The sequence below is a fragment of the Trachurus trachurus genome, assembly GCF_905171665.1.
Source record: "Trachurus trachurus genome assembly, chromosome: 3".
Lineage (NCBI taxonomy): Eukaryota > Metazoa > Chordata > Actinopteri > Carangiformes > Carangidae > Trachurus > Trachurus trachurus.
The window spans coordinates 25,933,137-25,945,771 of record NC_139893.1 but is presented as its reverse complement, the minus strand read 5'-3'; the positions used below and the strand labels follow the sequence as shown (position 1 = coordinate 25,945,771).

General features: G+C 41.6%; 1 protein-coding gene across 1 annotated transcript in view; it reads left to right on the top strand.

Annotated features, from left to right (window-relative positions):
- znf536 (zinc finger protein 536) overlaps positions 1–12,635 on the top strand; it is a gene marked incomplete at both ends in the record, with an annotated part of 93,874 nt that overhangs the window by 35,669 nt on the left and 45,570 nt on the right. Inside the window, one exon of the mRNA XM_083998262.1 lies at positions 7,520–7,678. Within this exon, the coding sequence (XP_083854388.1) occupies positions 7,520–7,678 (159 nt within the window). The remainder of the gene's footprint in view (positions 1–7,519; positions 7,679–12,635) is intronic.

Genomic DNA, 12,635 nt, shown 5'->3' with positions numbered 1-12,635 from the left:
CAGCTTTGAATAAAAAGGGCCTGCTGCCAAAAAGCAGGGCTATGAGCGCACACACACACACATAAACACACTTGGTCTGAGAGGTGTGGCAGGATCCTATTCAAAGGTCTAGATTAAACCAAAAGAGCTTTAGAATTGGTGTTTTTTTAGCCTTACACATATAGCCAGGGATTATTTAGATTATATAGACAAGACACCCACTGCTGTGAGGCCTCTAATTAGATTCGGTAGAACAGGAACCTTGTGTCCTGGTCCTAGGGTGTTTTGGCATACTTGACTTTTTGGATTCGGCCTAACACATGAAAACATTTTAAACACTCAAACAGGATTTGTTGTAGGTTTATCTCAAGAAAACTGTGACCAATAACCCTCAAAGTATTCCTGTTATTATCATTATGATGATCATGGTTTCATATCAGGATTAAGCCCCTCCGCCACCCTCCCCTCTCCGCCCTTAATCTGGGTGGACATACAGCACTTGCTTAGCTTGTGGACACAACATGTGTGCTGTGTGCATTATCAGAACCAGCACATACTGTATATTTTTTAATTAGATAATGCGCGCTAAATCTAGAACCCGATCCTCAGTGTTTTTTTGAGATATGCTCGCAACTGTTAACGTTCACAACAGGAGAGAGAAACACTGAGGAAGAGTTAACAAAAGGAGGAAAAATAAATAAAATTTGCCTCAGAATGGGTTGTTTTTCAGGAGCTGCGAAAATGTTTTATTAGGGGATTGCTGAACACCTGCCTTAAAATGTCGTTTCAACATCTCCCGAATGCCATTTTGCTTAATTGACTTGGAAATGGCCCAAATGTATTGCTGAATGCGGTCTAATTAATATTAATAATAAATGCCATTATTAACATCAAAGAACATCTGGTGCCCCTGTTTACCCCACCGCCTTATATGTAACACATTCTGCTGCTGTTTTCATCTCACAAACATTGCGGGGGTAAACAACAACTTGCGTTTCTTTTATTTTTGTCGATTTCTTTTTTTTCCCTCTCCTTCTTTTTCTTCTCCTTTGCACAATTTATTTTGCGTTTGGTCTTATCTGTGTTGCACGACAGGGTCAGGAGTAAAACAAAAAGTACGGGGTGAGGATGCTTCGTAAAAAAAAGAAAAAAAAAGAAATTTGGAGCACAGTTGTTCTTTGCCCCCTCCTATTCCCCCTCCTTTCTCCTTCTTCTTCTTGGTCTAGACCTGGTTGCTGTAATACCTCAGAGACTTCTCATATCCCTGGTGAGCTCCCATAGAGGAAAAAAAAAAAAAAAAAAAAAAAAGCATCTGCACACAAGACACTAAGAGAGCCTTGCATTAGGACTTTCTCAATGCCCATAAATCATGGACCAAATAACTTTAATCTGAAATTTCATTAAGTAGTCCTTGTCAGGTAGTAAAAGGAGGGGGATAATGCAGTGGTGTTTAATGATAATTGGTGTTTGGTTAATAAATTCTGCGAGTTCAGATTACGTTCTAGCAGTGGCTAGAATGCTAGCATCAGCAGTGTAACTAAACCTCAAATTGATTAACTCGCATGAACCAGACGCTCACAAAGATGGCAGTGGTCCAAATCAAAAAAAGAACGAGAGGGGAATGGGGTGTTGGGAGGTGTGTATCTGTGTGTGTGTTTGTGTGTGTGTGTGTGTGTGTGTGTGTGTGAGAGAGAGAGAGAGAGAGACACAGAGAAAGAGAGAAAGAGAGAGAGAGAGAGCAAGCGAGCATCAGGCCGGATGGTGTTGTGTTGCTCTGGTGTAAGGAAATCAAGTCCCCCCGGGCGCATTTTTAAAAGCCTAATGCCTTTCAAATGATGTCATCACATTTTACTCTTTCTCTCTTTCCCCTCCCGCCCTCCCTCTCTCACCCAATCTCTCTTAATATCTTTCCCCTTTTCAAACTGTTTCCGTCAACCCCCTCCTCGCCACCACCACCACCAACACTACCACCACCTCCCCTCCTCTTCCTCCTCCTGCCCCCCCCCAGCCAGTTATTTGACTACGGGGAGAGGCCGCTGGGCTTCGACGGGAGTCACGTGACACATTAGAATAATGGCTGAGCAAGACGCAAAACATCTTGTGTTTTTATGACTGATGTGCTTTTTTTCCCCTCCAGTTTTATTTCCTGAAAGTGATATCATACTAATCAAAACCACAGAACGTTTAGAGTGCAAAGTGTGATTGAAAGAGCACCATTAAGGACTGGCAACCCTCCTCCCCCACCACCACCACCAGCAGCAGCAGCAGCCCACACCCCTGGCACCATATATACACATAATCATTGGCTTTGCTGTTTATTTTGCTGTTGTTGTTGATGATGATTTTTTTCCCCCCCTTTCTTCTTTTTTTTGTCCTCCATTAATGGGAACTGGGTGTGGCTGCTATAAAGAAGTAGGCAGCATGCCCTATCCCAGGGGTATCCACATGCACATCCACACACACACACACACACACACACACACACACGATAAACTGTATCTAAAGTTACACAATAGACGCTCTTCTATAACTGTCCCTTTACACTGTCCCATCACACACACACACATACCTATCACACACAGACACATATTTAGAATCATGTGTATGTGGGTTTTATGTTAGGATGTATTGAACTGAATATATCTTATAAAATATATTATCAACGCACAATCCATGTATCTGTCAGTCAAACGTTGAAGTTGCCCCCGTGGTGTAGCTCCGCAGTGGCAGCGGATCGTTTGTGGAGACTCACGGATGGAAGGCAGCGAGGTGTCTTACACACACACACGCACGGAAAGAGAGACAGAGACAGAGAGAGAGAGAGAGAGAGAGAGAGAGAGAGAGAGAGAGAGAGAGAGAGAGAGAGAGACAGAGACACTTATGAACGCAGTTGCACTCTCGCACACAGTTAGTCAGAGGGGAAGTGTGTGTACATGAGTGTGAGTGCAGCAGACAGCAGGCAGAGTGACTGATACTCAGCCTGCCTCCCAGATGGCCTGCTCAACTCTGCTCCAATCTGATCTCAGAGCCTTTGTTCTGGCATGTTCCATTATGCCGCCGTGACACCAGTAAAGGCAGAGGGGAGAGGAGCTGGTCTCAGATCAGATACAGCTGAATTATACATGTATTTCTCTTTTTTCCCCCCTCTGTGATATTCTTGTACTAGCACAGTCGCAGTTCTGCATTTGTCATGTTTTTTCCTGGGTTAGAGGCGAGAGAGGTTCATAGACGACAGATTCAAACAGTGTGAATGTTTGAGTTTGATCGGGAGAATTTGGGGAGGGGGAAAAAAGGAAAAAGAAGTAGTAGTGGCTTGAATGTTTAATTAAAAGATGAGTGGTTTTCATTCTTGATATGGATTATGATCTATTGTGGGGATTAATGCCAGAAAATGAGGTCTGGCTGAAATAAAACATGTCAACTCCGTAGGGGCCTCTGACACTGGCAACAAATTTAGATGAGAGAGATGCATGGGCTGGTAAATACTGATCTTTCATTAAATGTCAAATATTAAATATCACATTTTTTTGTTTGTCTGTTACAAAGTTACAGAAAACAATAATGACAAAATCTAATGATTTTCTTCTATTTTCTAATTTGTGTTTTCATTAAAAATTGAATCAATTTAAGGCAATGATACATGCAGGTCACTGAGTAGTTAAGGAGCAGACCTGACAACCCTGTATAATTTTTTATTAGTATGTTGTTTTTAGTGTCCTAAATCAGGCCCCTGTGTTCATATTTATCTTTTTTAAATGCAAAACTGAGCCATTTGTCAACATGAAAATGGTAAAAAAAAAAAAAAATATTGAGCTCTCTAATACAGTATAAGTGGAAGATTCCTAATTGTATAATACTGTGAGCAAAGTGGAAGAGTGATAGTAGCTGGCCTTTATAGGCTTGTATATGAAAAGCCAGAGGCTCACCTGTGACAATCACTTTAATGTTGCATCTCCTACAGCGAATCTTGTTTGCATAAAAAAAAAGAGAAAAAAAAGGATGGAAGACAGGGAACGAAAATCAATACACAGAGGATTGTTACGGCTGGGTGTCAACAGGCGATCGAGAGTCTCTCCCCACATCGCACACCCAGCTGTGAACGATGATGCCTAATATACAGGGTGACCTTCAAAATGTCATAAATGTGTTGTGCAATAAAGTGTCAATATTTGCGGTTATATGAAGCAGGATGACTTTTACAGTAATTGGAACAGCCACATTAAAAGCTGCGGATCAGTCAACTGATTAAAAGACAAGCATGCTACTGCTGGACACCCAGCAAGAGCCTGGGCCGTGACGTGCGGCCTCACACGTGTGCACATCTACATATGTTTTTGTGTGTGTGTATGTGCACTCACCTCACCAGAAAGAGCAAGGGAGCACACCAAAAGTTGTGTTTTACTTGTCTTTGTAGTGTGTGCTGCCTGTGTGTAGGAATGTGTGAAGCCCATTTATTATTGAAGGGCTGTTATATGCCAGGAGAGCACACTCTCATCCTCTCAGTAGTGTGTCTTCCACTTACAGGAGCACTATTAACCCTGACACACAAGAACGTGGGTGTGTGTGCATGTGTGAGTGAGAGAAAGAGAGAGACAGCCATGCAGAGCCTGTGTGTGTATGTGTGCACGCGTGTGTGTTTGGAAGTGTGGTCTGGTGTTTGTCCTGCTTCTAATCTGTGTTTTGGATTTTTTAATTTTATCCCCATCTGGGGTGGGCAGGTGGGCCAGTGTCTGTTACACGATCTGAGGAATCTTTGCCAAAAGGGGATCTGTACAGTAGACCGCTCAAAATATGTTTATGAGCAGGCAACTATGGCTACAGTATGGTGCAGTCCTGGACCAAGCACTGGGGGAATTGTATTCATTTTTATTTATTTATTTCCTGTCTACAGGATGTCTTTTAAATGCATTCAAATGGAAATGCAAAGAAGAATAGGCTTGGAGGGCAGGAAGGGAGGGGTGCAGTTGATATGTTCACACCGTGCTAAAATTATGCAGGAAATTAGATTTTCACCTGTGATATTTTACATACAATTTGTGTTTGAGTATAATTTGCATCAGGTGTCAAGTTTCCCCAAAGCTATTAAACTGTTTTAAGTGATTTAGTTGGATATGATGAAGTGTACTTTTAATTCTACCTTTTAACAACCTAACCCCCCCCCCCCCCCCCCCTTTTTTTTTAAGTTGCGATGTTGTTAAATTTTTCGGGGGAAGAGTCAGTCCACTCCTCAGTCTTCATCACTATCCGGTGAAAAGAAAGAAACTTATTCAGAGCTTCTCTGTGTGGGATTTCATTCTTTCTCCGGCCCTCTGTCTGTGCTCTGTCACGTACTGTTTAAATTTATGTGAAAAGCGAGATCCACAGTTTAACATCTGCTTTTAAAACCTGTCTCCCAGCTTCTCTCTCCTTGTTAGTACACAGAATTAAACCACACATTTGCCAAGCCCAAGTAGAAGCAGCTGGTATTTAGTATCTGTGTATTGTCACAGACTTACATTTAGGTTGCCTTTCAGTTTCAGTTGTGATAAATAGCCTTCAGCCTGATAGCAGCGTTGCTGAATGGAGCTGTGTGTCTAGTGTCAGTGCAGAGGGAGGGGGGATGGCGACTTGCTGACTTGGGTCTTTCCATTCTGTAAACCTTATTTGACTCCCCCGACAGAGGAGGGGTGGAATGGGGTGGGGAGCAACAGAAAAGAGAAAAGATTAGGCTACTGTTAAAAAATTTTCCTTATTGTGTGGCATGGTTGCCTAAGTGGGTTTCTCGATTTTGATTCTCTTTCTTTCTTCCCGACCCACCCCCCCCATCCTTTCTACATGCATATCAAATCATGTGGCAGATTGGAAAATAAATAACATTTTAAACTCTATTTGTGCTTATTTGGGTCATGCACATTCTGACATGGGTTGAAATTTTGTATTTATTCTTTTGACCATGCAGGCCACAGACTCTCTTTGTTGTGTTTGTGATGAAAATACAGCCACAACAACCATGGGCTGTTTTTTCTGTACATTTCTTTATCTGCTCTGAAAAGTTCATGACTTCTCACACTGGCTGAAATGTTGTCTGCAGGATAAAAAACAAAAATCAAAAACAAACAAGCAATATTTAAACATCCCATATTTCACATTTCCATGTCTTCACTTCTTTTTTTTCCTGATGTTTCTTGATTCTCGGAGTTCTATATTAATACGATGACAGAGAAATGCACACGCAATCTCTTGTATGACTTTGTGATGTCACAATAAAGCAACTGGACCCACTGTCCATCCTTGCAGGATTCGGTTTCCAGAGTGTTTACCTGAAATTGAAATTGTCAGCCAATCAGAAAAGAGGCTAAAGTGGCATTTTAGTACTTGAATAAATCTTGTCGATATCAAAACGTCAAATAGAATACACAAAGCATGTCGCATATAACACCTTAAGAAAAGAAGGACAAACATTTTTATATGAACTTTTATTTTGCTATGATATGTGGAAATATTTCTTGACAGTTCTGAACCATGTGAGTTGATGATGAACCCTCTGCACAGTGACATCCATCAAATGCTATTTGAACTAGATATTTTTAATTTAACAGCTTCAACACAGAAAACAAATCAAACATCTGTTATGTATTTCTTTTCTTTTTTTAATTTAACTGTGTTGCTCAAGCCTTTAAACTCAGCACAGACTGTCAGCACATCACAGGCTCTTAACCTTTAGTACAACAAGGCCAGTGTGTACAATCTGATGATGACACCCTCACCTCAGATTGTGCTGCTGTCAACACATTCTCAGGTTGTTGCCACTCATCTTCTAGACTCATATTCAGAAAGGTGATTGTGTTGATAACAGAGTGCCGCCGCACTAAACTACGCATCATCGTTTTTTGGCGAGCGGCGGAGGAAGTGGCAGAGGGCGGGGTCAAAACCGTTATCACCCTATCATATCTCTGACAACTACCTGTCAAAATCAGGTCGCAGGAAGAGATGTGAGGAGATCCTGCGATGCTGACATAGCCCATTTTATCTCTCGCTTTTTTTTCTCTCTTTTTCTTTCTGTCTTATTTTGTATTGTTAATTTTCACTGCAATCTAGCATATGCTTAATAGGAATGATGATGATAGCAAAGGATAAAAAAAGAAAGAAAAACAGGAGGAGAAAAGGAGAGGCGGTAGTGGTGCAGGTGGCGGTGTTGAGGGAGGGTGTGTTTGAGTTGAGTGGGGGAGAAGATGTGTGTGTGTGTGGAGGGGGGGGGGTTGGGGTATCTCAGGACTATGGTGTCTCTAAAGAAACTGAAAAGCTTATGAACTGTCAGCGTTCTGTCAGTGAGGAAAATAGCGCGGCCCGTGAACCTGTTTGATGTGTTTGACTTTGTGTGGCGTTCGCACATTTGAGCAAGGGAAAACAGGGGACAATGAGAGACAGACAGAGGAGAAAGGGGGGGAAAAAAAGAAAAAAACGTGTTGTGTTGTGATGTGTGGAGGGGCGGTTTGAAGTGGCACTCAACACACCTTCAATTTGTCTCTCCCTCCTTGTGCTGTCTCTGTGTGTGCTCCAGATGTTGGGGAGGACCTGGGAAAGGCAGCGGGGAGCATTCAGCCGCCTCTGTCCCAGCATCGCGAGCGCAGCCTAGCCTCATCCTCCAAGGATTGCCCCTACTGTGGCAAGTCCTTCCGCACCTCTCATCATCTCAAAGTTCATCTGCGGATACACACAGGTCAGTATACGTCCAAGGATATCATTTCCCCAGCCAAGTCCAGGCTCAGTGCATTTCTCTCGCTATGAAACATTTATTGTACTTCATGCAAAATTTACTTTACTACTTGTACTGACATTCCTTCTGGGGTTAGACTGACATATTGGTTTATGAATATTGGCCTAATCAGATATTGGAGTCAATCTGCCACTGATATGATAGATACGATGCAGATGAATTGATTGCATATTTGTTTTGTAATTGATGAATACTGCATTAGTTTTCTCTGGGAAACATTCAGTTGTAATTTTTTTAGACAAAGGAATTAAAAGTAACTCATAGAAAGAAAATAGGTTAAAATAAGTTCACAAATGGTCATAGTATCCAAATTACATGTTCCGATCAATGGTCCATGAGATGGAGGGATTTAGATTTTGTTGTATTTTCTTTGAGCTTATCAGAAATGAAACAAAATAAAACTAATCATAAGACAGAACATATGTTTTCCAACAGTGTCCTTCGTTGAGGTTTAAGGCCATTGTTATGCTTTTTTTTCATACTCATCATTTCATTGAGCTCTAATTAACACAACAAGGGTTCAGTGTCCTCTGATGACATCACTCAGAGGGCAATTTCACACTTGCTAACTCTGAATAACTTTCAAGCCAAAACAAAGCTGGCCTGTCCACAGTTTAGGGATATGCGTGAGATGATGTGCCTAATAGATTTAGTTTTATTTTTCAGTCACGCGTCCAAATCCTCTGAGCTGTGCTGTCCGGCCCATACATCTCACTAGCCCATGCTCAGGCAGATATCTGATGAACCTGCACACTGGTCATAGCTTGGAGGTTAAGGCTGCAGTCAGAGTAATGATGTGGACTATGGACAGTAGCCAGGTTTCTAACCCTCTGCAAGGTACGAACGCCCCAATGACTATCCAGGTTAAAGTCACAATTAGAAAACACCAAGGACAACTTCACAAGGACGCCCTGGTTCTAGGTGGCGGGGCTCTTTAGGTTATTCCTCGCATCCCAGTTTTTCCCTCAGAGAGTGTTACTAAGACACTGTGCCTTTGGGACCAGGAGAACAGTTACTAATGCTAATGCTTTTAAAATTATTTGTTTATTACATTTAGTACAGGCTAAGAGCTAGCATTAATGTTAACCGCTGTTTACTATCAGCAACAAAATTGGTTAGAGGTTAAAAAAGAGGTTAGCTAGTTAGCTCTTACCAGCTAACTCCAGCTCGGTCATCTTGTCACTTTTTGATACCTACTGTAGTCACTGTAGTGCCAAGTCTACTTTACAGGAGTAACTCTGCTCAGAGGGCGTATTATAACCTGTTGTATTGCAAACACAACGAAAAGGCCTAGGCACAATACACAATTAAAAAGTCCAAGCCCCTTTCCTCAGACTTCTCTCTGAAGCCACGCCTCCAGAGCGCAGGAACATGTAACACTTGTTCAGCGTTGGGTTCACATCAAGGTGAAGCCCCACCATACGCAATGATATCGCGGAAAGCCGCGTTGCTAACATTGAGATTACATTGGGCCACACCGCAAAAGCGATAACCTGCGCTAAGGCTGGGATACCTGACGGCGTGACCCTATGTAATCCCAATGTGAGCAACGCACGAAGAGTGGTACGCGCAAAGGAGGTGTGAAGAGGATTACAAGCAATTCAGTAAAAAATGCTCCAGAATAAGATCTCCAACCCCACCTTTAACTTGTATGCAATTTCCTGGCTTAAACAGCCAACCTTAAAAGTCGCTCCTAAAGGTGGTTCCAGAAAATAAATATGGCTGAGGTATTATTAGGGTTAGACAACACACTCCCCCACCACCCGCACTTCTGGAGATTTACTTCCTGCTTCACTACATAAATGGTGCACTGCATCCTGTTGAAAAGGAACCACCATTTGTGCAGTCAAAGGAACCTTGAACAAGGAATTAAGGTACTTAACCTCAGATTACTTGCGTCACCTGGATAGCCATGCAGCTTAATGTCTGTAATTTAGATATAAAAGCAGTGACATAAGGTTCTGTTTTTTGGTCTGTATTCATAGTATTACATTACGTTAAATTCATGTCTGTAATGAATAAGAGGCACAAAAACTTTCCTGACAATACACATGATTTCCGTTAATCAATCCAACACAGTGATATGAGAACAAATGCGTGTGAGTGTGGGGGGGGTGCGGGGGTAGGGGAGTTAAAGAAATTTCCTCTTCTGTCTGTCAAACATTTACCCCCCAGTTCCTCAAGATGTTCTTGAAAAGCTTGAGTTTGACCGTCCTGACCTTTTTGTTAGTTTCTACACTTCAGTATGAAATAATCCTTGGGTGCCAGCTGGGACGCCAAGGCTAAAATTCTCACAACTGAAAATGGAAATCCTTTACAGCTGAGAAGAATCAAAGCTCGCTTTTCTTTTTATTCTCCTTCTCTGTCTCCTTTGCTGTTTTTTCTTCTTCTTTTTTCCATGTACTTAAAAGGCAGAATGAGAGACCACCAGCACAGTAACCCCCTTTTGCTCTTCTTAATAAGACACACATACTGTACCCTTAGATCTGCAAAGGAATTAGAGGAAACACTTTTTATTGTAGCATGCTACATCTGGTGTATACCCAAATAATTAAGATCCTTATGTTAAATAGTACAACCAGGTCACAGCCAGGCTGCGATAGAGATGGTGGTGGTTTTCGGGAAGCATCTGTTATCTGGTGGTGAGAGAGCTGAGTTATGTCTGCTTTGAGTAGTACAGTAAGGATACCCATGAGGGCCATATTTTATCATGGAGAAAGCAGAGACCTCAGCCCAGGTCTGGCGTTAATTCATTTGGCAAAACACACACAGACAAGTAGGTCCATCTAATTTCATCCACACCGTATATTCTGCATTTATCCATTCATATCTTTAAAATACAGTAGAATAGACTACAGCTCTCTGCATCCAGGAGCATGAGTGAGAAAGGTTAGAAGGGATGTTGTCTTTTTGGAAAGGAATGTATCTTTGGACTTGAGCCTATCTAAGCACAGGTTTAGCATAGTCCTCTACACATGGAGAGAAAAACAGCTTGATGCATCCCCAATATGTGGCCTTTAAATCATTCCTATAACCTAATCATAGCAGCTCCACTGTGACATCCTGATTACATCCACGAGATGACTTTTACAGCAGCTAAAGATCCTCTCTGTGCTCTGGTGACAATGCAGAGAAATTCACAGATGACAGCCGAGCTCCCCTTCATCCTAATGCAATGTGAGTGACACAATGGAATTGCCTACCAAGCCGGTCGAGGCAGCATTGTGCAACGCAACGCAGAGATTAATGAGCGACTAACACCAGCTTGAAAGGAATGAAGTGAATTTAAATTTCTCCAAAAGTTAAAGAGCTAATGTTACAGTATTAATTTCCTCTTGAACAGTGAGTGGGAAAATATCCATTAGCAAAATTAACCACAGTTTTCTAGGTAGCTAACATTGTGCTGCTGTGGCGCTACAGTGTGGGGCCAGAGCTAATGAACACACTGCAGAGGGTGATATTTCATTATACAAATTAATGCTCACATTTTAATGGGAAAGTCACATAATGAATCTAGGCTTCAGTGACAGCAATTAGAGGCCCAGATTGTCCCCTTCTGGACAAGGCACTATTTAGCAGTAAGCAGCTGTGTGTAAAAAATAAAAAGGTCCTCGCTCTTGACAATAGCCACACATAACTTCAGGCAGGGCTGCATAACCAATAAGAGTCCCTGCTCACCTTTAAACGCTGAGAGGGGGAGACAAAGAGAGGGGGAAAGAGAAAGAGGAGAGCCAGGACTTGCCCATGTCACTTAACCTTAACCTAACCTTGTAATCAGGATGAATCAAGAGGGACCTGTGATCTCCCACTCCATCCCTCTCACTCCTTTGCCCCCTCCCTCCTCCCTTGACTCATTCTTTCAGTATCTCCTTCCTCATATATCCTAATATATTTCTTTTTTCTAAATTCTTCCTTTTTTCTTTCTTTCTGCATTCACATTCTCCACCATACATTATATTCAATGCAATAACGCTTATATGCACTTAGACACACACTCACCACAGAGCTCTGCTGTTGTCCAAAAACTATTAAAAACACATCAATGAAACAATAAAACACTGTTGCTCTGAGTGAGAGTCACCATAATACATTGAGTCAATCCACATCAAACTGCCCTGGTGCTGTAAATACTCACTAAAGCACCTAAATGTGTATTAATGTACTATTTACAACAGTTTGAGTGTTTTTCCAAAAAAAAAAAACTACTGCTGCTTTGGGAACAGTGGTTTTTCAGGAACTGTACATTTTGTTTTACTATATTTTGGCTGTTTACTGAGTATAAGAAAAGTACTAAAGCATAACAGCCTTATACTTTAAAATGTAAAATATTTAACATTGGCTCATAATGTGCATCTGTATTGTAACCCGACAGTATTAGAGCCATGTCCCACTGTACTGCTAACCACAAACTAAAGCAGACATACTTAAAACAGTTTCTATCCATTTTAAGACTCTCAAACCTTTAGTTTTTTCTTTCTTTCTTCAGGCAAATGGAAATCCATCCTATAGTGGGTCATATCTACCAAAGCCACTTTAATTGCCCCTCTGTACAGGATTTTACGGTTATTTCTCTTTACTTGTATCTATGGTGCTGTCACACTTTACACTTAGCCAGAGGAGATAAGTACATGTAACATGAAGTGCAGACACTCTGTGGTGGAGAAGATCCCTGTACAGCAATCAGGAGAATGATAATTTATAGCCACAAAGGCGTTGCTTAGATGTTTATGAGCTCAAGTTTTAAAAGTCAAAGATAGACAGCTGCAGTGGTTCATGTATCATTCACGTTTGTCAGGAGGAAAACGTCCAAACGACGACAACAAAAAATCTAAAAGAAAAGAAATTGAAGGAAAAGTTTCCCGATCTATTTTTAACTCCCTAACAGCAATTTCCTGGTTTT